Raw genomic sequence first — 21,375 nt, forward strand, 5'->3', positions numbered from 1 at the left:
CGGCGCCTTGGCGTTAAGGCTCTGAGCTGGTTCTCGGCCCGAATCCACATACCACAACGAATCCACATACCACAACGACCGACGGCGGACCTGTCCGCCGCGTGTGACACGCGGGTGCTGGAGGTGCAGCGCGAGGTTAGAGACGTTATGGCTTCTGGAGGCACCTGGGGGTATCTTTGACCGAAACGGCGTGACAGCTGCGGCGAGGGGCTCCCTGCGCCTCCGCCGCCCCTCCGCGCGCGCACCCCCCCCTATACCCCCAGGTGCCTCCAGAAGCCATAACGTCTCTAACCTCACGCTGCCCCTCCAGCACCCGCGTGTCACACGCAGCGGACAGGTCCGCCGTCGGTCGTTGTGGTATGTGGATTCGTTGTGGTATGTGGATTCGGGCCGAGAACCAGCTCAGAGCCCTAACGCAAAGGCGCCGAGGGCTGCGCGCACCTCACACCGGCACCCCCTCCCCCCCTACCCTCCGTCGGGCCTCGCCGCTGACCCTCAAGCTGAAGAGGGCCTGCAGCGGACATGTGGGCGGAGCACGCTGTGAATGTGGTCGCCGCTGTAATGGGCCATTTGGTAAGGAAGCGGCGGTCGTGGAACGAAACCGTGGGCCTCTGCCCACAACAGTGCCTCCGCACGGCCTCTGCACAGCGCGTAGCAAATCTGCTCACGTTGTGAAGAAGACAGTCCCTGCCAATCGCGCTGGGCCCACAGCCAGTCCAGCACAGACCTGCGGCCGTTGGCTGCGGCGACCTCGAGGGTCTCCGCTACTATGAACGCCGTTAATGGACCAGCAGGATCATCCTCCGATTCTACTGTCGTCGCCCATCGCAACACCTCCAACTGACCGCCCGCTGCCGCATACAAGCAGACCTTGAACCTCCAGCCACGCGGGCCGCCGTCTCCGCTCAGGTGGCTCGGGGGCGCATTCAGCCAGCGTAGCACATCGAGCTGGCCCGTGGCAGCCGGCCACGTGTACATGTCGGCGTTCCAGTCGGCACCACCCTCTTCCAGAGCCCACTGCAGAAAATGGAGGTGCCCGCACGCGGCGGCGATTCCTGGCTCATAGCCGGACCACCGGATGCCCTCCTCGTCGTACAGCCATGTAGCCATCTCTACCGACCCGCTCTCTGCAGCGTACTCGAGCATGTGCTCCTCCTCCCAAGGGCAACCGACACCGCGCGCGAGCTTGAGCAGCTCGTGGTGGCCGGCTCGCGCCGCGGCTCGCGCGGTGCCCTCGTCCCAAGGCAGCAGGCATGCGTCATCGGTCAAGCAGCGAAGCATTTTGAAGAGGTGCAGATCCCCGACGGCGGCCGCTGTCTCGCACATGAGCGGCCGCAGCACGGGAAAAGTCTCGATGCACCACCGCAGCCGGGCCGGCGAGGAGAAGCAGTCTCGGAGGGGCGTGCAGAGGCGCGGCCGCCACAGGAAAGGCGGCCTCGCTGCCTGGGCGCGCACCTTGACAGAGACCACGAGTTTGCCGTCTACCACATAGCCGGAGCCCGCCTCGCAGACTTCCGCAACCGTCACAAGCTCCGGGTGGCCCACATTCGGCTTCCGTGCGCTGAACGGATGGGAGGCGTCTGTGCAGCGGAGTAGGGCTGGGTCACGCGACGCTTGGAAGTGCGGGTTCGGGCCGCGGGTGCAGCGCACATGGTCTGGTGACTCTCCCCGAGGGCTTTTGATTGTGCACGGTGAGTTTGAACTCCGCGTGCCGCGTCCAGCCCTGTGGCAGCGTCGCCGCGTCGGGCACCTCGAGGAAGATGGAAAATGCCGCTTTCACACCGTCACTTCTCTTGGCGCGCAGGATGAGTCGCCAGCGGCACTGGCCGCTCTTGAAGACAGGCGAGTAGACCCTGTCGCGCAGAGCCACGTCAGACATGTTCACGTGCCACGTGTACTCTGCCTCCTCTGCCCTGGGAGCTCGAGCCCAAATCGCGTCGCGCACGGGGTTTACCGCCTGGAGCTGGGGCGAGGCCGAACGCGGCCGCCTAGGCCACGGAGAGGACCTGTCGGACCAGCCGCTGCCCAAGCGGTGGGGCAGTTATGAGAAGGGCAAAAGGGTGCAAGCGGGCGGCACCCCGTGGGCGCGACGAGGGCCCGGCGCACCGACGAGATGGGCTCCCGCGTGGTATGGGGGAGGGGCTCGGAGGACGCTAGCTAGCGGCGGACGGACGGGTACTAGATGTACGGGTGCTCTAGCATGGACGGGCGATCTGGCAGCAGTGAGAGACCCGCGCAGTTGGACTGGGAGGGGATGCTCAGGCCTCTTGCCCTCTCGCGGCGCTCTCAGCGGGTAGGCGGCTCCCGTGGTGTACAGGTGCTAGATCCCGATTTTTTTCGAGCTCAGACGGCTTTCGCCCCTGCAGATGTAACTCGGCCTCTGGCAGCCGGCAGCGCCTAACTCGGGGTCTGGGCCGGAGCCCCAGCCTGGGGTCTGGGGCTGGCAGAGCCCCGCGAAGAGAAAAAAGAAATTTAGACGCCAACTGTAACGACTCCAACGCCGCGATGACGCGCATGCTGCGCTCCGCCTCCTCCGTGCTCACTGTTTGGATGCCGCAACCGCCGCTCATCCACCTCGGGGTGCGCGTCCAGGTCGAATGGGGCTTGAAGCCTTATGCAGGCGCGAAGCAGGCAGAGCTGTCGCAGTGCTGGTTCGCCGGCGTGGTCGATGGGCTGAAGGACGGATACTTCCACGTGTCGTACAACGACGGCGACGAGCGCTGGCACCCGCTGTCGTGGGTCGCGCGGGGCAAAGTGCGAGCGGGCCGCAACACCGATGCCAAGAGCCAACAGCGCGGCGCGGGCGCGGCTGCCGGCGGCAAGGCGCGAGCGGGCGGGGCTGCCGGCGGCAAGGCGCGCGGGGCCGGCAAAGCGGCCGTTAAGGCGCGGGCGGCAAAGGAGCTGTCCGAGGAAGAGGTTCAGGCGGCGGTCCGGGCGGAGGGCCTCATTCTCATTCCGGGCAGCGGCATGAGCGGCTTCTGGGGCGTCCAGTGCGGCTCGACGAGAAAGCCCAAGCCGTTCGCGGCGGTCGTCAAGGGGAGAAGCCTCGGAGCCTTCGCCACCACCGACGAGGCGGCGCTCGCCGTCGCGCGCTCGCCCGAGGGCAAGGCGGAGGCGGCTCGCTTGGGCCTCGCCGCCGCCGCCTCCGCCGCCTCGGCGGCAAAGCTAGCCGCCAAGGATAGGGCGCGCGGCAAGCGGGCGGCTCCGCAGCCGCCGGCGCCGAAGCGGGCGCGCGTGCACCCCCCGGCGTCGGCAGCAAGCTCCCACTCCTCCTCCGCCGCGTCCCCCTCCGCCGCCGCCTCCTCCACGCCCGCGCCAGCAGCAGCCGCCGCCTCCTCCTCGTCCCGGGACTGGAACGGCAGCATGGAGGCCGTGAAGAACGCGCTCGAGAGGCTCAAGCTGGGCGCGTACGCGCCGGCTTTCGAGCTGGATGGCTGGGACGACCTCGGCTGCCTCGCCCTCCTCGACGCTGTATTCGTACAGGCATTCTCTTCACGGCGAGGCGTCATCTCGTAGGTTTCCTCGCCGTCCTCGACACTGCGGAGCTCACCGAGGTGCGAGAGCAGCCCGCGGCGCCTCCCCCCTCGCCAATGCACCCTCTGCGCTAAGAGTCTGCCCCTCCCCCCAATGCGGAGCTCACCGAGCTCATCGAGGTGCGAGCAGCCCGCGGCGCCTCCCCCCTCGCCACTGCACCCTCTGCGCTAAGAGTCTGCCCCTCCCCCCAATCGCAGATCGCAGCCTGGACCGAGATGAAGCCAGGCCACGCCGACAGGTTCGTCAAGTTTTTCCCCGCCGCGGCGCAGGCCACCCTCCGCTAAGAGGCGTACCACCACGCCTCCCGAGCCACGCCGCCAGCCACGTCGAATGGCGTGAGGAGGAGAGCACGCCCGGGCGGCGTAGAGAGGCACGCCCGGGCGGAGTAGAGAGGAGCGCGAAATCGTGCGCCCGCGTAGTTAGAGCTACGGGCAGCGAAAGGTCGACCGTCGAGGCTGCTTGGGTTGGTGCCCCGTGGTCGCTGGTCGGTGTGTACCGACTACCGTTGCGGGCGCTTCGGCGCAGAGTGGCGTCTGTGGGGAGACTAGGGGGTCCATCGAGGTCTCAGTCCTCAGACCTCGCTCTACTCGGTCTGTGACCCGTTGACAGGTGGTTGAGCTTTTTGTGTGACACGAGTGGACTATGTCCAGCCCCCCCCCCCTCCAGAAGCGGCACAGCAGTAGCGCACTGCGCGCGACAGCGGCAGAGCGGCAGAGCGCGCAGAGTTTCTCGGCCCCCCACGCGGCGGCGGCGGCATGGGCCACCGCTACGCGGCTCGTAGAGAGAGCGGTGTACGGCTCTGCGTCTCCTCTAGAGTCCCCGGTGTCCGTGTCCGCTCCCCACCACGGGGGTCTAATATGCGTGTTCCGTGTATGGTGAATCTCTCGGCTCGGGCTCGTCTCCGACGTCCGAGCGTCCGGTCGACCCATGGTTTCGATCGCAGAAACAAGCGAACAGACGCGCGCGGCGTAGCTGCCGGCGGCGCAAATCTCTCACCGTAGAACGCTGACGAACTCGAACAAAGTGACGAAACAAGACGTGGAGGCCTCTCGCGAATTCATTCTCTGCTGGACGATAGCCTCCTAACCCTCCCTACCCCGCCTAGCCATACTCGAGAGTTTCAGAGGGTTCTGCATTGGGGTGTGCTTAGAGCTTAGAGAATGCGCACGACCGAGGGCAGCGCGCTCTCGTCAGCGAGCAAGGGGAGGCAAGGCAGCCAGATGCTGAGCGGGGGGGCCACAAACTTGTAGTCCACGTGAACGCCGACGGTGTTGTGGACCAAGTAGGCCACGTCGACGAAGCCGTCCGGGTGCACGTTCACAATGCGCGCCTCCGTGTACGGCATACGCGAGGTCTGGATAGCGCCCGGCCGGTAGCGGACACGGATGTACTGGCGATCGTGTGCGGCCTGGATGATCGCGTCGCGAACGAGAGTGGCGGCAGCGGCAGCGTCCCCCACGTCCACGTCGCCATTGCGAATGGTAGTCGCGATATTCGCGATGACGCCCTCCTGGACGATCTTGGAGAGCACAAGACGGCGCGGAGGCAGAGCGGGGCGGTACTCGCCCGACTCGCCCGCGCCCATCGCGCCATCCGGAACGAGCGAGCCGAGCATGTGGAGGAGCCCCACCGCGAAGCCGCGGGCGCGGGCGTCGTCGTGATATTTGAACAGTCGAGCGAGGGGGCCCGCCGCGCCCGCGTTCAAGATCGCAAACCCATAGTCACGTGAGTAGAGAGGGTCGGTGACCGATGCGATGCGGTAGAGCGCCTCGGCTGCGGCGGACGAGATGACTAGCGCCGATTCCCAGCTCGGCGGAGGCGTGGCCGCCCAGTTATGGGAATGCGAGCCTAGCATCGCCGCGTGCACGCCCGGCTCGTTGCGGTTGATGAGCTCGACGAGATGCTGGACCGCGCCCGTGCGGATCCTCGTGGCGCCCGCAAGCACGACCGAAGAGATGAAGCTTGCCGGGACCGCCGCAGCCATCGCCGCGAGCACTTGCGCCGAATTTCTCCGAATTTCGGTGCTTCGGACCGAAAGCCCGGGACGAAATGCCATCGTGAGGAAGATGGCTATACCGCTGCGATTGACGAGGAACCGCGCCTCGTCGGAGCTGGAGGCTGCGATCCCACGTAGTGCGCCGGCGGCAAAGGATGTGTTCCATGTCTCGTCCCCATTTGCAGGCGCGACAGCCTCGAGAAGGACAGAGCGCCCAACGCGGTCGACGCCGTTGGACCGCCAGCCGAAGCAGGCGACCGCCGCCGCAAGCTCGCTGTTGAGGCTGCAGACGCACTCCAGAGTCTGAAGCGCAGATTTCCGCAAGTGGATGTACTGGGAGTGGAGGAGGCCAACGCTTGGTGGCTCAGCAACTGTCATGAGCAGAGCCTCAATCGCGTCGGTGGTGCGGTGAAACCGGAGGACCGGCAGGGACTCAGAGTACTGGCGCAGGTTTCGGAAGATGGCGCGCATCATAATGAGGTTCTGATCGCGCTGTTTAAAGTCCCCATACTTGAGCCAGCAGCTGTGCCGGGCGAGTTGGACGTCGAGGCGCGTCGACCGGTCGACGGGGTCGGTGGGGTCCATGCGCTCGAGGGTGTGCAGGACGTCGTCGGCGCGCTGGCGCGCGTCCGAGAGTGGCTCGCCGGTGGCAGGGTGGATGGCAAAGTTGAGCTGGTGGCAGAGGGGCATGAGCACGCCGAGCCGCAAGAGAGGCGCGCGGTTGTCGCTGTGCGCAGCGAGCCCGCGCAGCCCGGTCAGCGCGCGCTCGAGGGCTGCCGGGTCGAGGCGCAGCGAGAGGGCTGCAGGGCTGAGGTGGGTCTCGATGGCGCGCCCAAGCAGAGCCGTCCACGCGTCGGTGAGTGCGCCCGCCAGCGACAGCATCTCGTCAAACGCGCGCGCGACCGCCGCGCGCATGGCCTTCGATGACCGGCTCAGAGAGAGGGCAGACGGCAGGCTGCGCGTTGCGAGATCCGGCGCGATGACCTCGCGGACGATCTCCAAGACCTCGTCGTGCGAGAGGGAGAGCGGCTGCATGAGCGAGCGAGCCCGGAGAGGAGATAAAGATAGCGAGAACCGTTACTCGTAGAGGAGATCGGCCGGCGCCCGATGGGCGCCGGGCCCCGCCCTCGGGGGCGTGGCGCGTGAAGTGCGAGCGACGGAAAAGGATTTGTGACGGGTAGCGTTGGGACGAGCAACACGACGCCGATACACACACACGGATCTTTCCCCCTCCTCTCTGTCTGCTCTCTCTCTCAGCCCCACTGCCTCCCCCGCCGCCTACTCCTCGGGCACCCACGACGCATCGCTGTCGGAGGGGCCTTGTCGACAAAGGCACCGCTACAATATACTCGTTTATTCACGAGGCGACCGTCTGAATTCGGACGCCTGTGCTTTGGCCTGTCCGAGGGTTTCCTCTCGCACCCTACCTGGTTTCCTTTCCGTGTTTCCTGCTCGTTTCCCTACAACACCCTCTAGTTTCCTCGGGAAACCCCGGGGAAACTCCGTGGAATTCGTCATTTTGGGGGGGCTCTGAGCCGTGTCTGAGGCTGTTTTGGGGCCAAAATCGGCAAAATACCGGGTATTTTGCGGGTATACCTGGAAAACCCCGGTATACCTGGAAAATACCTGGGTATCGTGCCGATTTCCTCAATTTTGCCCCAGATTTTGCCCCAGACCAGCTCTCAGACTCAGGGAAACTCGCGAGTTTCCCGAGGGAAACTCGAGAGAAACAGAATGGAGCACCAAACAACCTCTGGTACTGGTTTCCCTGGAAACTTCCGGAAACGCAAAGTGCTGGGGACCCTCTGGTTTCCCTCTGGGTTGCCGGAAACCCTCGGACAGGCCAACCTGTGCTACCCTTCACACACGCTACACACGGTGTACTAGCACGGCGCATCCTGCGCCGTGCCCCATGAATGTCGATACTCCAGCATCACACCCTCTGTGCCACAATCGTGTCACGTCGACGTCCCTTAGTCGGCGCGTCTTGTCTGTCGCGATGTCCTAGACGTCGTGCCTTTCTGGTCCTTTATCATCCTTCAGGTTCAGCCAGCCACCCTCCGGCTCTGAGCCTTCGCGCTCAAACGTGGTACCTTACGGTGAGGTGCACTCCACCCCCGAGGTCATGGCGGACATCTCCGCCACGCCCAGCAGCGAAATGACCAATCTGATCACCGACTACTCTGGCGATCCCGTCACTCTCGACGACAACCTCGGCCTGCGCCCTCGCGCCCGCGCCGTCTCCGGCCTGCGCCCCTGCGCCCGCGCCATCTTCGGCTCAGCGCCGCCCATCATCCAGCTCGCCCTCTCCATCGCCACCTCCATCTTTGTCGTCACCGTCGACTTTGTCCACTACTTTCTCACTGCCGCCCGCCGGCTCGTTGTGCGCGCTCGCGAGCGATTCACCGCCGCTTGCGCTCTCTCTGCGGCCTGCGTGGCTCGCGCTATGACTCGCGTCGCCTTCGGCTCCGGAGTCTACTGCGTTTTCACCATCCTGCTCACCGTCACCCCCCCAACATCGCTGTTTCTGGACCAACACCAGTGCCAGTCCCCGCAGAGCAGCTTCCAGACATGATCTCCATCAACGGCGCCTGCCATTTTGCGCTCACCAGCTCCTCTGCGTCGGCACAGCCTCCAGGACGGCCGCCAGGCGCTCCCGGAAGGCAGACCGGTGGATGGTTTACAACCGTCCTCACAGGTCCGTCCATCACGCTCTGCGGCGGCGGCGACGGAGAGAAGTGGTGCCGCGGCCTCGACAACTCGCGGAGCGGTGGTGCCCTCCCTCCTCGTTCTGCGAGGTACCACTGTCGATCTCTACGGCCGCCCGTCCGGCGAGGCAGCACTGGCAGTGGCCGTGGAGCCCGCCACCGGCGAGGTGCTGTGTTTGCGAGCCATACACAGCTCCTCGGCCTTTGAGGCGTACGAGGAGGCGTTTTGGGGCGTCATCTGTGCATACTTGCGGCGGGAGCCGGCGTCCAAGCCGGCCAGCCTCACGTCGAGCGACCGTGCGCTCGCCGACTACATCTTTGGGCTTCTTCAGGGGTGCGGGACAGACGTCGCGTGCATCGACGCCTCCTCGCAGCGCGTCCAGTGGCCGGCGTCTCTGCTGCGCGAGACGCTGCGCCTCCCACACCCACAGCCGGCCACGGAGGAGCGCGCCGCAGCTCGGCCGGCGCCGGCGGAGCCACCTGCGCCGACGCACTCGCTGCCCGCCTTTTTCCAGCCCGAGCCGGAGCCTGCTGCGGAGGCGGGGCGAGCAGAGGATGCGCCCCTCGTCGCCGACGTGATGGCGGCGGTGGTGGAGGCGCTCGCCGCGAGCGGCGAGGCTTCGGCCTTGCTGCGCGGCGCCGCGGGCGAGGAAGGGCGTGGCGCGGGAGAGCGCGGCGCGGCGCCTGCAGGCAACCTGGGGACCGCACACGGGCCGGAGCAGCTGGTGCTACTGGGCGCGTGCCACCACGCGGAGTGCGGCAAGCTGCTCCCCCGGCGCAAGCTCAAGCGGTGCAGCGCGTGCAAGGTGATGCTCTACTGCAGCGCGGCGTGCCAGGCAGAGAACTGGACCGCGGGCGGGCACAGGCAGGTGTGTAGGGAGCTCCAGAGCATGAGGGAGGCGAGGGTGGCGGGAGGGGGGAGGGCGTGAGCCGTGACATTGAAGACATTGTCGGAGCTCCTTCTAGGGAGGAACGTGGCAAGCGAGAGTGCGAGACATACACGTACAGCAGTCGTCTTGTTCCATCGTCAGAGCAAGTGAATGACACTTGTCCTCATTCCTGCGTCTCGAGAGACGAGTCGTAGCACCTGACGAGACCCATGAGACTCGAGTACGGAGTAGTTCTCGAACACTAAAAATCTAAATAGCGGCATGCCGAGGCAGGTGTGTAGGGGAGCTCCCCAGAGGCAGAGCTGATCGAGGGTGTGAACACTAAAAATCTAAATAGCGGCATGCCGAGGCAGGTGTGTAGGGGAGCTCCCCAGAGGCAGAGCTGATCGAGGGTGGCGGGAGAGGGGAGCCGGGCGTGAGTCAGCCGTGACATCGTCGAGATCTTCTTAGGGACCGGCGTTCGGGCCACCGGAATTCTTTTCTTGCTTTCCGTGGCCTCACAGACTCCGCAGCACACCCACCCAGCGGACGAGAGGTGCTCTCTCGCCCCCCCGCGCGCCGCAGTGAGCAACTTCGAACTTGCCCCCGCGCGCACCCCCGGCTCCGCCATAGGGAGCCAGCGAGGGCTACAATAGTGCCAGTTTGACGGAGACGCGAGTCGGCGGCCCCGCGCGACCGTCATCTGGGTTCCCGTCGCTCCCCCGACTGTCCCCCGACGGCCCGACACTTTCTTTCTCATTGGGCTAGTCACTTTCCTACGCCGCGTGTAGAAAGTGACCGCACACCACAAACGCACACCACAAACGCATGCATACCTATCTACGCCCTGTCCGACAGGTCGAAGCACCACACCACGTCGACCCCCCGCGCGGAGGAGGCCGCGATCGTCTCGTCGTCTGGATACCACGGAATCGCGGGGTGCTGCGCTTGCGCGTGCGAGCTGAGTGCGGGCAGGTGGAGCACTCGCAACGCCGGGAGGGTGGCGCGGTCCCAGAGGGCGGCGCTGAGCGCCCGGAGGCCAAGTCTTGTGATGGGGAGGTTGGAGTGAAGAAAGAGGCGCCGCAGCTTCCTGAGGCCGCCGCCGCCGCCCATGCTGCTCCTCACGAGCGCCGCGACGCCAGCATCGCCAACCCTGTTGGACGCCAGCGAGAGGGCCTCGCATTGCGGCAGCGCCCCGAAAGAGAGCGTGTCTGACAGCGCCGCAATACCGCGGCTAGTGATGCGGTTGTGTGCGAGGTGCAGCTCCTTGAGCGAGGCCAGCGTAGGGGAGTCGGTTTCGAGCAGCACCGCTGCAAGGGCGCCACAGAACTCGTCGTCCAGCAGATTGCCGTCGAGGACGAGGAATTGAAGCCGCGGCGCTGCGGCGTGATCGAGAGCCGAGAGGAGCGGCCGCAAGGGACGGAGCCCGAGGCTCTTGTGCGCGAGGTCGAGGCGGAGCAAACCTCGCAGCAACGGCATGAGCTCGCCCAGCGTGACGGCGTGGCCGGCCGCGAAGCCTGATGCCGGGCACAGCACGGTGGCGGACTCGACCTGCTCCCTGGTCATGCCCAGCGATGTCGCCATCTCGCCTGATTTCGTCCACGCTGCCCGCATTTCCTCAAGCGCCGGCCGGAGGAGCTCGCGAAGAGCGTGGGACACGCCGGCGACAGCCGCTGCTGCCACTGGTGGTCGGCACAGCGGGTCGCACGACACAGAGAGGGCGCCTGCGATGAGGATCTGAACGTCTTGCGGGAAGAGGTCCTCCCACGTGCGGCTGGGTGCCATAGGTGGGACTGAGCGAAGATCAAAGAGCGTGGTTCCAACAGGGCTGGCGAGTAGAGACCACGCCTGCTATTCACAGCACAAGCCCTCGCCGGGGGCTCGAGCATGCGCAGCGAAAAGCACCTTTTTCCAGCGGATCCCCCCCTGTGAAAAAGTGAGGCGTGGTCTCTACTCGCCAGCCAACAGGGTTCCATGTGTGGCCCGTAAAAGAATTCTTAAAACGCTCTCACAGCACACTGGCACGACAAGGGCGCGGACTGGCGCGGACTGGCACACACACCGGCTCAAGAATTCTTCGAGTCTCACGCGGCATACTGGCACAACAAGGGCGCGGACTGGCGCGGACTCCCGCAAAAGAATTTCCGGCGGACAAGCAAAAAAAGAACCGGGGGCGCGCATAACTCTGGGCACGGTGCTGGCACACACTACGCTCTCTTTCTTAAACTTCAAGTTATGGTAAGGTCTAAGGAAGGGCCTTGGTTGGAGCGATGTTCCCGCGATGTCTACGAACGTACTTTCTTTTAGCTTAAATCTTAATGGGAGAAAAAGGGAGAGGGGAGAGAGAGATAGGTTGAGAGGGGTGTGTATTCTCTAGGGCCTCTACTAGTCTAGGCCCCAGAGGCCCTACGCGCTACCGGCGTGAGAGCTCGGAAGCGAGCTACTCGAGTATGCACGGCGATCGAGGATGGCGCGGTTCACCCCCTCTTCACCGAAGCGATGGTAGATGCGTTCCGCGTGGTGTGACACCGAAAACGAGAGGCGGGAGTGGGGAGAGTAGGCGGTGCGGTCAACGGTCAACGCCCGAGCGCTGAGCCTTGCGTGCGAGAAGCCGCCGCCGAATGTCTCTCTCTCTTCTGTGTGTACTGCCCAGCACCCGTCTCGGATAGAGATATTTTTGTCCGCGGTTGTTTATCGTTGGTTTGAGAGAGAGTTGTTGTTTGCCGCAGCCCTGTGTGTGTGTGTGTGTGTGTGCGTGTGTGCGTGTGTGTGCGTGTGTGTGTGTGTGTGTGTGTGTGTGTGTGTGTGTGTGTGTGTGTGTGAGTTTTGTTCCCTCTCCGCGGCCCCACGCCAGCCCGCTCGTGCGCTCGTCGTGGGCTCGTCGCCTCCCTATTCTCCGCAAGCGAAGTCGAGGGGACTCTATCCTTCTCCTCCCATCCCTACCTAATTTGGCCTGCGGGCATCGACCCCCTGAGGGGCCAATCAGAATCGTGCTTTTGGGGTGGGTGGGGCGGTACAGCTTTCTATTGCAATAGCCGAGCTGGGTTGCGCTGAACCGAGGTGTGCCCGGTTCGGCGGCCGATTCAGGGCGCTGCTGCAGGTCCTCAGCGCAAGAGCACGAACACAGTATTCAGCCTGGTTCGGACGCCTTGGGCGGTCTGTTTTTTTTCTTTAGGAGCCCTCTCCCTCTCCCATAGAGTGCCGCCGGCGCGCCTTTGCCGCGTGCCTCTGCAGCGGCCATCGCACCGCCAGCGCACCGCCAGCGCAAGAGCACGAACACAGTATTCAGCCTGGCCCTGGCCCTGGCCTGGCGACGGCCGAACTCTGAACGGTCGCTGTCTGGCCGCGCGCGCCTCCACGCCTCCGTGCTGCAGCACGCCAAGGCGCTGAGCGCCTTTCACCGTATCGATGCAGGCGGCAGAGAGCGCAGCGGCATGCAGCAGGTCCTTCGGCAGATACAGGAGGCGGTCGAGCCGGTGCTGGAGCGCAGCCTGACGAAGCGCCGGCGCCAGGAGTTCCTCGCCTCGGCCGGCCCCCTCTTCCTCTGCCTCACCTTCATCGAGGATGCGCTGCGCGTGCTGCTGCGCTGGAAGGAGCAGATGAGCTACATGACCGTCACGATGCGCATGCGCGCGCCGCCCCCACCCAGCGAGCCGCAGCGGATTTCGCTCGGACCGCGCGCCTCACACGCGCCGCTCGCCGCCGCCGCGCAGGAGCGGCTGGCTGGGTGGACTCCTGCTCATCTTTTCGCTCGTGACGCAGGCGCCGGCACTGCGGCGCCCGGCCGCGCAGCCAAAGAGAGAGAGAGACGCGAGACGCGAGCGCGTGCCGCGGGTGGAGCGGGCCGCCGCCGCCGCTGGCGCGCCTTCAGCCTGCTCTCGCGGGAGTCGCGGACGCCGGACACTCGCAGGCAGTCGCGCGGGTCTGCAGCCGCGGCGCTCACCCTTGATTTGGTACCCGCTCTCGCGGCCCGCACCAAGACACAGCCGCTTTACCGGCGCCGCCGCCGCCGTCCGCAGATGACGGGGAGCGTCTTGGTGCTGCGTCCAAAGGAGGTCAAGCCCAGCCGCGTGAAGGTTGGCTGCTACACACTGCTCGCCTTCGTCTTCCTGCAGCCCTTCATGTACGGCCAGGCGAGATCAGCCGAGATCAGCCGAGATCAGCCGAGATCAGCCGAGATCAGCCCTTCATGTACGGCCAGGCGCGCGACGCATTAAGCGGAATACGGACTCTTGTATCCCAACCAGCGCCCGAGAGGACACGCATTCAGCTGTACTCACGCGGTGCTCTGAACACACTGCACAATCCCGTCTCCCCGCCCTGAGGCGTGCTCAGCTTCTAGGCGCGCGACGCAGACTTCATGTGCCGCAGTGTGACACTAGCGGGCGGGCTGCTGCTGCTCATCTGGTCCGAAAACGACCGCAAGCAGCGCAGCGAGGACATGGGCTTGCCGTCCGGTGCCCGCGCCCGCCCCTGCCGCGCCCGCCCCTCCCACGCCACCGCCACTCTCGACGCCGCAGCGCGTGCCCCGCACCGCGCCCCCCCACTCCGCCCCCCCACTCCGCCGCCCCACACGGCCAGGCATGGAGTCGACGAGCTCGGACCGGCTGCAGCTCTGCGGGTTAGCGCTGCCGTCCGGCCGCCTCCTCTTTGCGCCGCCTTTTCTCCCCAGCCCGGCCGGAGCCGTCATAGGCGCGTCCTGCTGACCTTCGGCCCGCGTGTTTCTTTTTTTGACGCGTATTTCTTTTTCTAGCGTAGGCGCGTCCTGCTGACGTTCCTCTTCTTCTTCCAGGCCGTGTACTCTGAGAATGGCGGAATGCACCGCCTCTGGACGGCGCCGTCTCTCTTCGGGCTCATCAGCTTCGTGGTGCTCGCGGGCCTGGCGGGTGCGAGACGCCCCCGAGACACTTCCGAGACACCTAGATCACACCTCCGAGTCAGAGACGTTTCTGCCGACGCGTCCACGGCACGTCCGCAGGGATGGTCTGCGCGGGCTTCAAGACGGAGTGGTCGGCGCTGCTGCTATGCGGCATCCTCTTCCTGTCCAACCTCTACATGTACCCCTTCTGGTCCATCCGCGAGGGCCTGAGGGACTTTTACCGCTACTACTTTTTCCAGACCCTCTCCATCATCGGCGGGCTAATGCTGCTCGCGCTGCACGGCCCGGGCGGGATCAGCTTGGACAAGGGGATGAAGAAGGCCATCTGACACGTGGCGCGACTGCACTCGCCGTGCGAGTCAGCTGCTGCCGGCGGAGATTACTCGACGCGCGGGTACAGGAACGGAGAGGGTGCGAGGATTCTCCGCGTTCGTCGTTTGTTTGCTCGCTTCACGCGGCTTGTGTGCGCGACGTCCGGTTGCGCAGCCCCCGCGCCCCGTCGCGTGCTCAAGTACACGACTGATCAGTGAACAAAAACATCCCACACCTGTGTGCGACCTCGAGGTCGAGCGCGAGACGCGCGGCGCGAGCGATCCGCGCGAGAACCAGGATGAACCACACACACATGTGTGACATGAATCATGATCGATGATGCGCACATGAGAAGTGGGATGGGCTGTACCACGTATAGACTAGTACGCGCCAGGGGGGCGCGGCCGCGGGCGGTCCCAGGCGCAACCCCGACGCAGAGGGCGTGTGGTGTGTGTTTGGCTTTGGGGAGATTCGTGTAAGTAGAGATATGGCAGCGTGAGAGTAGAGAGACATGTTGTGCTCCCAGGAGCCCCCCCCCCCCCCCCCCCCCATCTACTCCCCCGCGGCTACCGCGAGTAGGAGCGATCCTGTGGCACGACTCGTCCGAACTCGTCGACCTTTGGCTGCAGCTGCTCCACACTGTGTGCAAAGTTGCAACGGTCGCCGAATGTGCAGGTGCCCGCTGCATGCCGCCTGCAAAGCACCGTCCTCCACCCGGGGGGCTTCCCGCTGACCGAGGGCGGCTGCGGCTGCCTCCCGTACGCAGCCGTCTCCACCGCCGCCGGCTGCGGCGGCGCACCGTACGGGTACGGGGCGGTAGCCACACTGTAGGAGCCGGGAGGCGCGTACTGCTGCGACGTCGACGGTATGAATGGCGGCGCCGCCGCCGCCGGCTTGGCCCGCAGCTCCGCCTGCCCGTGTGCAAAGTTGCACTTGGCGCCGTACGGACAGCCGCCTGTCGACGCAAACCCTTTGCACAGCACCGTCTTGTACATGGCCGCCTTTGCGTCACCGTCGAGCGTGCGCTTGGGCGCATGGGAGGGCTGGTACGCGTGCGCGGCGGGGCTGCTCCCGCCGTAGATCGGCGGCACGCCATATGCTGGCGCAGCAGACGCCTGAGCGCTCACGAGCGTGTGCATCGCTGTCTCGACGGACGTCTTGGTGCCGCGCATCGAATCGGTCGCCTGCCGGAGGAACTCCTGCGCGCTCTGCTGCTGCTGCGAGGCGACCTGGAGCTCCGCGTGCAGGCGTGCCATATCCGGCGTGCCATCCGGCGTGGATGTGACGATCGCAAGTGCCGTGATGAGCGCAGTGCCGGCCGCCTGCTGCGCCTGCTGCGCCAAGAGCTGCGCGTTCTCCGCCGCGAGCAGCGACGTAAGAGGGCGGAGGGTCTCCACTGTCTCTGGCGCTGCCATGCTGGGATACGCACCACTAACCGGCGGCGCCAAGATGCCGGAAGGGTATGCCGCACCACTGTGCTCCATATTCCAGCAGGATGGGCGAGCGTCGATGACTGCGATTTCTTTTTCAAATTCCTTGTGATATACGTGTGTTGTTGGAAAATCAAGAGGTCCGTTCAGTTATACGCCGTTCAGTTACCACGTGAAGTCATGGCGGCCGGTATTGCACGGAGCTCCGTGAGCGGCGGCGGGCTCAAACGAGCGAATGGGCGGCTGCTCCCCACAGGAGTCGTCAGCACCATCCTCCTCGCCGAGCACCGCGCCCTCGTCAGCACCCTCCTCCTCGCCGAGCTCTGCGCCATCATCTTCCCCGTCCTCTGCTCCTAGCTCCGCCCCCTCCTCCTCGCCCTCGTCCGCTCCGAGCTCCGCCCCCTCCTCCTCGCCCTCGTCAGCTCCGAGCTCCGCCCCCTCCTCGTCACCCTCCGCCGCTCCCTCCTCTGCGCCTAGTTCTGCCCCGTCCTCTTCGCCCAGTGCCGCGCCCAGCTCCTCCCCCTCGTCGGCTCCCTCCGCCGCTCCCTCCTCCGCTCCAACCTCCGCCCCCTCCTCCGCTCCAAGCTCCTCCCCGTCATCCGCACCCAGCTCCTCGCCGAGCTCAGCCCCATCGTCGATGCCTAGCTCTTCACCATCCTCGGCACCCACAAGCCTTCCCTCCTCATCGCCGAGTGCTGCCCCCTCCTCGACACCGAGCATGACCCCAACCTCGCTGCCTTCGTCGTCCCCGACATCGGTGCCAACCAGCGTGCCCACAACGGCGCCACCGTCCTCTCCCTCACCCCCGGGGTTCCCGCCCTCTTCACCGGATCCACCGATGCCTCCGCCCTTTCCGCCCGTCGAGCCTTCCATCTCGGACCCTCACGGCGCGTTCGTCGCCAACTTCACTGCGTTCGACGACGATCCGACCGACGACTTGTTCATCTGCAGCGCCGCGAGCTTCATGGAGTTGTTGAAGAAGGTCCAACTACTTTCGGGCAAGAGTAGCGTCAAGATGACCTGCAACGGCGTCGACTTGGCCACCTCGATCTCGCCGCCTCCGCCGCCCACCCGCCGCCGCCTTTTGTACGAGCCGGATGGCTATCCCGGGCGCGCCCTCTCGGAGACCTCCCCGCCTGCGCCTCCCTGCCTCGGAGACATGGTGTCAGTTGCCATCGAGTGCAGTGACCAGGACGACTGCGCCGCGGTCAACGCAGTCATGTCTGACGTGTTTGCAAGCGACCCCATCGCCGAAGAAAAGCTCGACATTGACGGCCTTGGCGTCTGCGGCATCAGCACCGACTTGGCGCCAACGGCGGCACCCGATCCGTTTCCACCAGGCATGGCGCCTTCCCCGTCGCCGTACCCACCAGGCAAGGCGCCGACGCCTCCACCGCCGGCGCCGCCCACCCCGCCGCCCTTTGCGCCTCCCCCGTCGCCACCGCCCTTCTCCCCCCCTCCGTCGCCCTCCCCTTCCCCCTCGCCCACACCACCGTCGCCGCCTTTCCCGCCGTCGCCGCCAATGCCGCCGCCCGAGCCGCCGCACCCGCCCAATCCGCCAGCACCGCCCCCGTTCGCGCCGGCCCCGCCGTCGCCGCCCCCCCTCAAGGCCGGGCGGCCTCCACCGGCGACCCTCACCTGCACTTTGCGCACGGTGGCGAGGCCGACTTCCGCCGGCGAGGACGGCTACCTCTTACGCAATGCTTCACCACTCCGGCCTGGCCGTCAACGTCCTCTTCGAGCCACCCGCGCCGCCTCCGGGGAGGATGGGCGACCCTCTCTATACGGCCGCGGTGGAGCAGCTGGAGCGGTGCCTGCCGGTCTTGAACGGGATGGTGTACGAGTTCGAGGATCTGCGGCTCGCGATGGCGCAGCGCGGCGGCCTCGCCACCCTCCTCGAGCTGCTGCCCCACGCGCCACCGCACGTCGAGGAGGAGGCATTGCACGTCCTCCTCAACAGCCTCTATGGCCAGCCAGAGGCGAGCAAGCTCGCCACTCTCCGCCTGGGCGCCGTCGGCGTGCTGCAGAAATCTGCAGCCGCCGCGGCGCCGGCCGGAGAGCCCGCCGTGCAGAGCATGTGCTACGCCGTGCTTTGCGGGCTGGTGGACAACTGCCCGCGCGCCGCCGAGGAGTTCCTCACCTCATCAGCCGCGCTGCAGGCGTTGCTCTCCTCGTGCAGCGGAGCTGCGATAGGGTCCATAGGGTCCGGCGACGCCGCGAGGGAGGGCGAGGTACAAGAGCGGGCGACCGATCTCCTCCTCGCCCTCTGCCAGGACGGCACGGTGCGCAGCGCGCTGCTCGCCTCAGACGTGGCCACCCGGTGCCTCGAGCGGGTGGCTTCGGCCTCGCGAAACACCTTGCACGCCGGCAAGGCGAGGCAGGCCTTGGCTGAGCACCGCGGCTGCCGGACGTAACTCGTAAGGCTCTTACTTGCTGAGTATAGTTCTACGGTACATTTATCTCATATAGTTCTACGGTACATTTATCTCAACGGGGCACAAGGGCCCGTCAGGCGTCAGCGTCACCAGAGACGGTCCGTCACTAGAGACGAGGAAGAACCGGCACCGTGCGGGACCAGCGCCACAGACTCCCTCGAAGTCGAGAGTCGTCTCTGGTCTCTCTCGACCTCTCTCGGTCGGTTGCGTCGCCACGCCTCTCACTATCAGGGACACACAAGCTTCGTCACAACTCAAAGACAGAACAGCAGACAGGTTCACACGAAAGGTCCAGGCACGCAGCCACCCGCTCTTGTTCTGGAGCCCTCCGCTGTGGACGCGCGTGCCTCGCCGGCCCTTGGAAGACGGCTACCCATGGTACGCCTTCCATGAGTAGCCCGGCTGCCTGGCGCTCGTGACGGTCTTGTGGCGCAAGTACTCGTGGAGCCCCGCCTCGCCGTACTCGAAGCCGAAGCCGCTCGCCTTCCACCCTCCAAACGGCGTCTGCGCCCACAGCGCCTGGTTGCAGTTGACCCAGACGTTGCCCGCGTCGAGTTGCGCCGCGACCCTGTCGGCGCGCGCCTCGTCTGCAGAGAGAACGGCGTGGCCGAGGCCGTAGGGCGAGTCGTTAGCGAGCCGGACCGCCTCCTCCTCGGTCTTGAAGGTGCGGACGCACAGAACGGGCCCGAAGATCTCCTCGCACCTAATCTCGGCAAGCCCCGGATCGGTCGCTGGTGATCTCCGCGCAGCGCGGGACCCGAGCTCTCAGCCTCGCGCCACGCGGAGCTGCCGACCGGGACGTTGTTCAGGATGGTTGGCTTTACGTAGTATCCGCCCTCCAGCCCCGGCACGTCCGGCGGCCCGGAGCCCCCAACGAGTACCTCCACCCCCTCGCCTGTGAGCAGCTCGGGCGGTGAGCCGCGCCTCTGTTCGCCTCCCGAAGAAAGCACGGCGGCGGCTCGCCCTCGGCCTTCCGCACGGCGGCGGCGATGCGATCGCGCTGCGTGGCAGAGATGACGGGGCCCATCTGGGTGCCTTCGGCCTTCGGATCGCCGACGCGCAGCGCGACGGTGGTCTCTTCAAGGGCCTTGAGAAGCTCCGTAGCGATAGACTCGTGCACCAGCAGCCGCGACGTGGCGGAGCAGACCTGGCGGGCGGGCGACTTCCGTGAGCTTTCCGTGAGCTTTCCGTGAGCACTCCGTGCACACTCCGTGAGCTTTCCGCGAGCTTTCTGGAGCGCGCGCGCGGTGTCGGAGAGCATGCTCGCCATGGCCCACATCCTCGCTCAAGTCTCGGCCGATCTCCGGCGCCATGGAGCTGCCCCTGTGAGCTCTCGTGTCCAGCAGTCCGGACCCAGTGATACGGCCGGTGGCAGTGTGGCCTCGTGTCGGCTCCCGAGCCACTCGTGCGCAGCGTGTGTGTGGAGTAGTGTGTGCGCGTGGGCCCGTCCTCTGTGCTAGGGCGTGTGTAAGACTGGCTGACTGAATGAATGATCTCCGCGGCGGCGCCCACACTCATGCGCTTAAGGGGATGTGGAGCGCGGTGCGCTCTCTTCTTGCAGCGTGGTGGTGTTGCGGGTGTGCGGAGGGCGCGCGGGCTGGGCCGTGGTCACCAGGGCTGGTGCAGCCGAGTCTCTCGCAAGTCGCATCGCGGCGCGATGGTCAGAAATATATGGACCACTCACTGGCTGACTGACTGATCTCCGGCTGCGTGTCCGTGCGACAGTGCCGTATCTCCCCATATCTCTCCACATCTCCCCACATCTCCCCATATCTCGCGTGTCTGTGCGACGGAGCCGTGTGACGGCGCCGTGTGACGGCGTGGCTGCGGTCTATGGGGAGATATGACCTCGAGCACGCCTCGCCGCTGCTCACGGTGAGATATGGGGAGATATGGGGAGATATGGGGAGATATCACCTGCCCGGCGGCAGAGAAGATGCCGACCATGGCCCAGTCGACAGCAGCGTCGATTGACGCGTCCTCAAAGACTAGGAGCGCGCCCTTCCCGCCGAGCTCGAGCGAGCTCCGCCGCAGCTTGTTCGCCGAGCAATGGAGCAGCGCGCTCCCGGCGGCGGAGGACCCAGTGAAGGACAGCAGGTCGAGCCTATCCGCGACGCTTCCGAGAAGGTTCCGAGAAGGTTCCAAGAAGGGGCCGAGGGCAGTCCGCCTCTCGAGCCGTGGGTGGTTGGTCAGGCAGTCGGCGCCGCCCTCTTTGCCGTCGGGCGGCCCGCCCGTGATGACGGTGAGCGCACCCTCCGGCAGACCATTCTCCCGCCCAATCTCGCCGAGCTTGAGGCAGGTCAGAGAGGCGAGCGGCGAGGGCTTCAGGAGGACGGAGCAGCCGGCAGCGAGAGCGGGAGCAACCTTGGCGGCCGCCTGCATGAGAGGATAGTTCCACGGCGTGATGGCGCCAACAACGCCGGCGGCCGCGGGCACGATGCTGGAGCGGAAGTCGCCGTCGGGCAGGGCGATCGGCGACGGCTTCAGCATCTTTGGCGCCAGCTCTGCCATGTACTCGAAGACGTCGATGCACATCTGTATGTCTCCCGCCGTCTCGCTCACGGGCTTACCGCAGTCCTGCGTGCGAAAGGCGGAGGCACGGGGGCCGTAAAGACCCTGCCGTGGGGTGCGTGACGCGAAACGCGGCTTAATATGGCGGCTCCAAGCGTGCAGGGATCGGGGTTGAGTGGATACGGTCGCTGACCTGGGACTCGAGCTCCGCGAGCTCGTCCTTTCTCTCGGTGAGCGCCGCCGCGATGCCGAGCAACGACTCGGCCCGCTGGTCCACTGCATCCGCCTTTGACCATCCCGACGCCTGCACGCTGGCGGCAGCCTCGACGGCAGCCTCGACGTCAGCGACGGTGGCGTCGGGAATCTCGGTAAAGACCTTGCCGTCGCGAGGCGAGTAGACGGGTATAGCGCTCGCCGCGCGCGCTCGGGAGAAGCCGAGCGCGCGAACGCGGCCGAGATGAGAGACGGTGCGCAACATTGTCGGGGCCCGTCATTTCTTTTGGAACGGGGCTGGGCAACGGTCCGCTAAAGCTGTCTCCAGGCAGCTGCTCCAGGGGGTACTCTAATATGGGCCGACAGGATCCATGTTGCCCCGCCCCGGCCAGAGAGAGAGAGAGAGAGAGAGAGAGAGAGAGAGAGAGAGAGAGAGAGAGAGAGAGAGAGAGAGAGAGAGAGAGAGAGAGAGAGAGAGAGAGAGAGAG

The 21,375-nt window shown here is 65.9% G+C and overlaps 7 protein-coding genes across 7 annotated transcripts; 2 read left to right on the forward strand and 5 right to left on the reverse strand.

Annotated features, from left to right (window-relative positions):
* Nucleotides 1-664: 664 nt before the first annotated feature.
* Nucleotides 665-1,879, reverse strand: EMIHUDRAFT_212741 (hypothetical protein; the record flags this gene model as incomplete). Its single annotated transcript, XM_005765968.1, has 3 exons — nt 665-687; nt 789-1,580; nt 1,651-1,879. 3 exons carry the CDS (start codon nt 1,877-1,879, stop codon nt 665-667), a joined length of 1,044 nt encoding a protein of 347 aa, XP_005766025.1.
* Nucleotides 1,880-4,687: 2,808 nt separating this feature from the next.
* On the reverse strand, nt 4,688-6,445 carry EMIHUDRAFT_212743 (hypothetical protein; the record flags this gene model as incomplete). Its single annotated transcript, XM_005765969.1, has 1 exon — nt 4,688-6,445. The coding sequence occupies one exon, from the start codon at nt 6,443-6,445 to the stop codon at nt 4,688-4,690; it is 1,758 nt and encodes a 585-aa protein (XP_005766026.1).
* A 1,210-nt stretch (nt 6,446-7,655) lies between these two features.
* EMIHUDRAFT_103884 (hypothetical protein) lies at nt 7,656-9,167 on the forward strand (the record flags this gene model as incomplete). Its single annotated transcript, XM_005765970.1, has 2 exons — nt 7,656-8,033; nt 8,367-9,167. The coding sequence occupies 2 exons, from the start codon at nt 7,656-7,658 to the stop codon at nt 9,165-9,167; spliced, it is 1,179 nt and encodes a 392-aa protein (XP_005766027.1).
* Nucleotides 9,168-9,947: 780 nt separating this feature from the next.
* Nucleotides 9,948-10,892, reverse strand: EMIHUDRAFT_103885 (hypothetical protein; the record flags this gene model as incomplete). The annotated part of the gene is made up of 1 exon (XM_005765971.1): nt 9,948-10,892. One exon carries the CDS (start codon nt 10,890-10,892, stop codon nt 9,948-9,950), a length of 945 nt encoding a protein of 314 aa, XP_005766028.1.
* Nucleotides 10,893-12,171: 1,279 nt separating this feature from the next.
* EMIHUDRAFT_422055 (hypothetical protein) lies at nt 12,172-14,523 on the forward strand. The gene is made up of 8 exons (XM_005765972.1): nt 12,172-12,207; nt 12,522-12,735; nt 12,821-12,869; nt 13,127-13,240; nt 13,450-13,564; nt 13,689-13,728; nt 13,866-13,993; nt 14,086-14,523. Exons 2-8 carry the CDS (start codon nt 12,542-12,544, stop codon nt 14,313-14,315), a joined length of 870 nt encoding a protein of 289 aa, XP_005766029.1. The 5' UTR covers nt 12,172-12,207; nt 12,522-12,541; the 3' UTR covers nt 14,316-14,523.
* A 341-nt stretch (nt 14,524-14,864) lies between these two features.
* On the reverse strand, nt 14,865-15,713 carry EMIHUDRAFT_212747 (hypothetical protein; the record flags this gene model as incomplete). Its single annotated transcript, XM_005765973.1, has 2 exons — nt 14,865-15,149; nt 15,282-15,713. The coding sequence occupies 2 exons, from the start codon at nt 15,711-15,713 to the stop codon at nt 14,865-14,867; spliced, it is 717 nt and encodes a 238-aa protein (XP_005766030.1).
* Nucleotides 15,714-18,162: 2,449 nt separating this feature from the next.
* EMIHUDRAFT_437142 (putative alcohol dehydrogenase) lies at nt 18,163-21,161 on the reverse strand. Its single transcript, XM_005765974.1, has 6 exons — nt 20,868-21,161; nt 20,340-20,740; nt 20,081-20,267; nt 19,127-19,310; nt 18,941-19,058; nt 18,163-18,866 (listed from the first exon to the last, which is right to left on the reverse strand). The coding sequence occupies exons 1-6, from the start codon at nt 21,150-21,152 to the stop codon at nt 18,533-18,535; spliced, it is 1,509 nt and encodes a 502-aa protein (XP_005766031.1). The 5' UTR covers nt 21,153-21,161; the 3' UTR covers nt 18,163-18,532.
* Nucleotides 21,162-21,375: the final 214 nt, after the last annotated feature.

This window comes from Emiliania huxleyi (genome assembly GCF_000372725.1).
Source record: "Emiliania huxleyi CCMP1516 unplaced genomic scaffold EMIHUscaffold_53, whole genome shotgun sequence".
NCBI classification, from domain to species: Eukaryota; Haptophyta; order Isochrysidales; family Noelaerhabdaceae; genus Emiliania; species Emiliania huxleyi.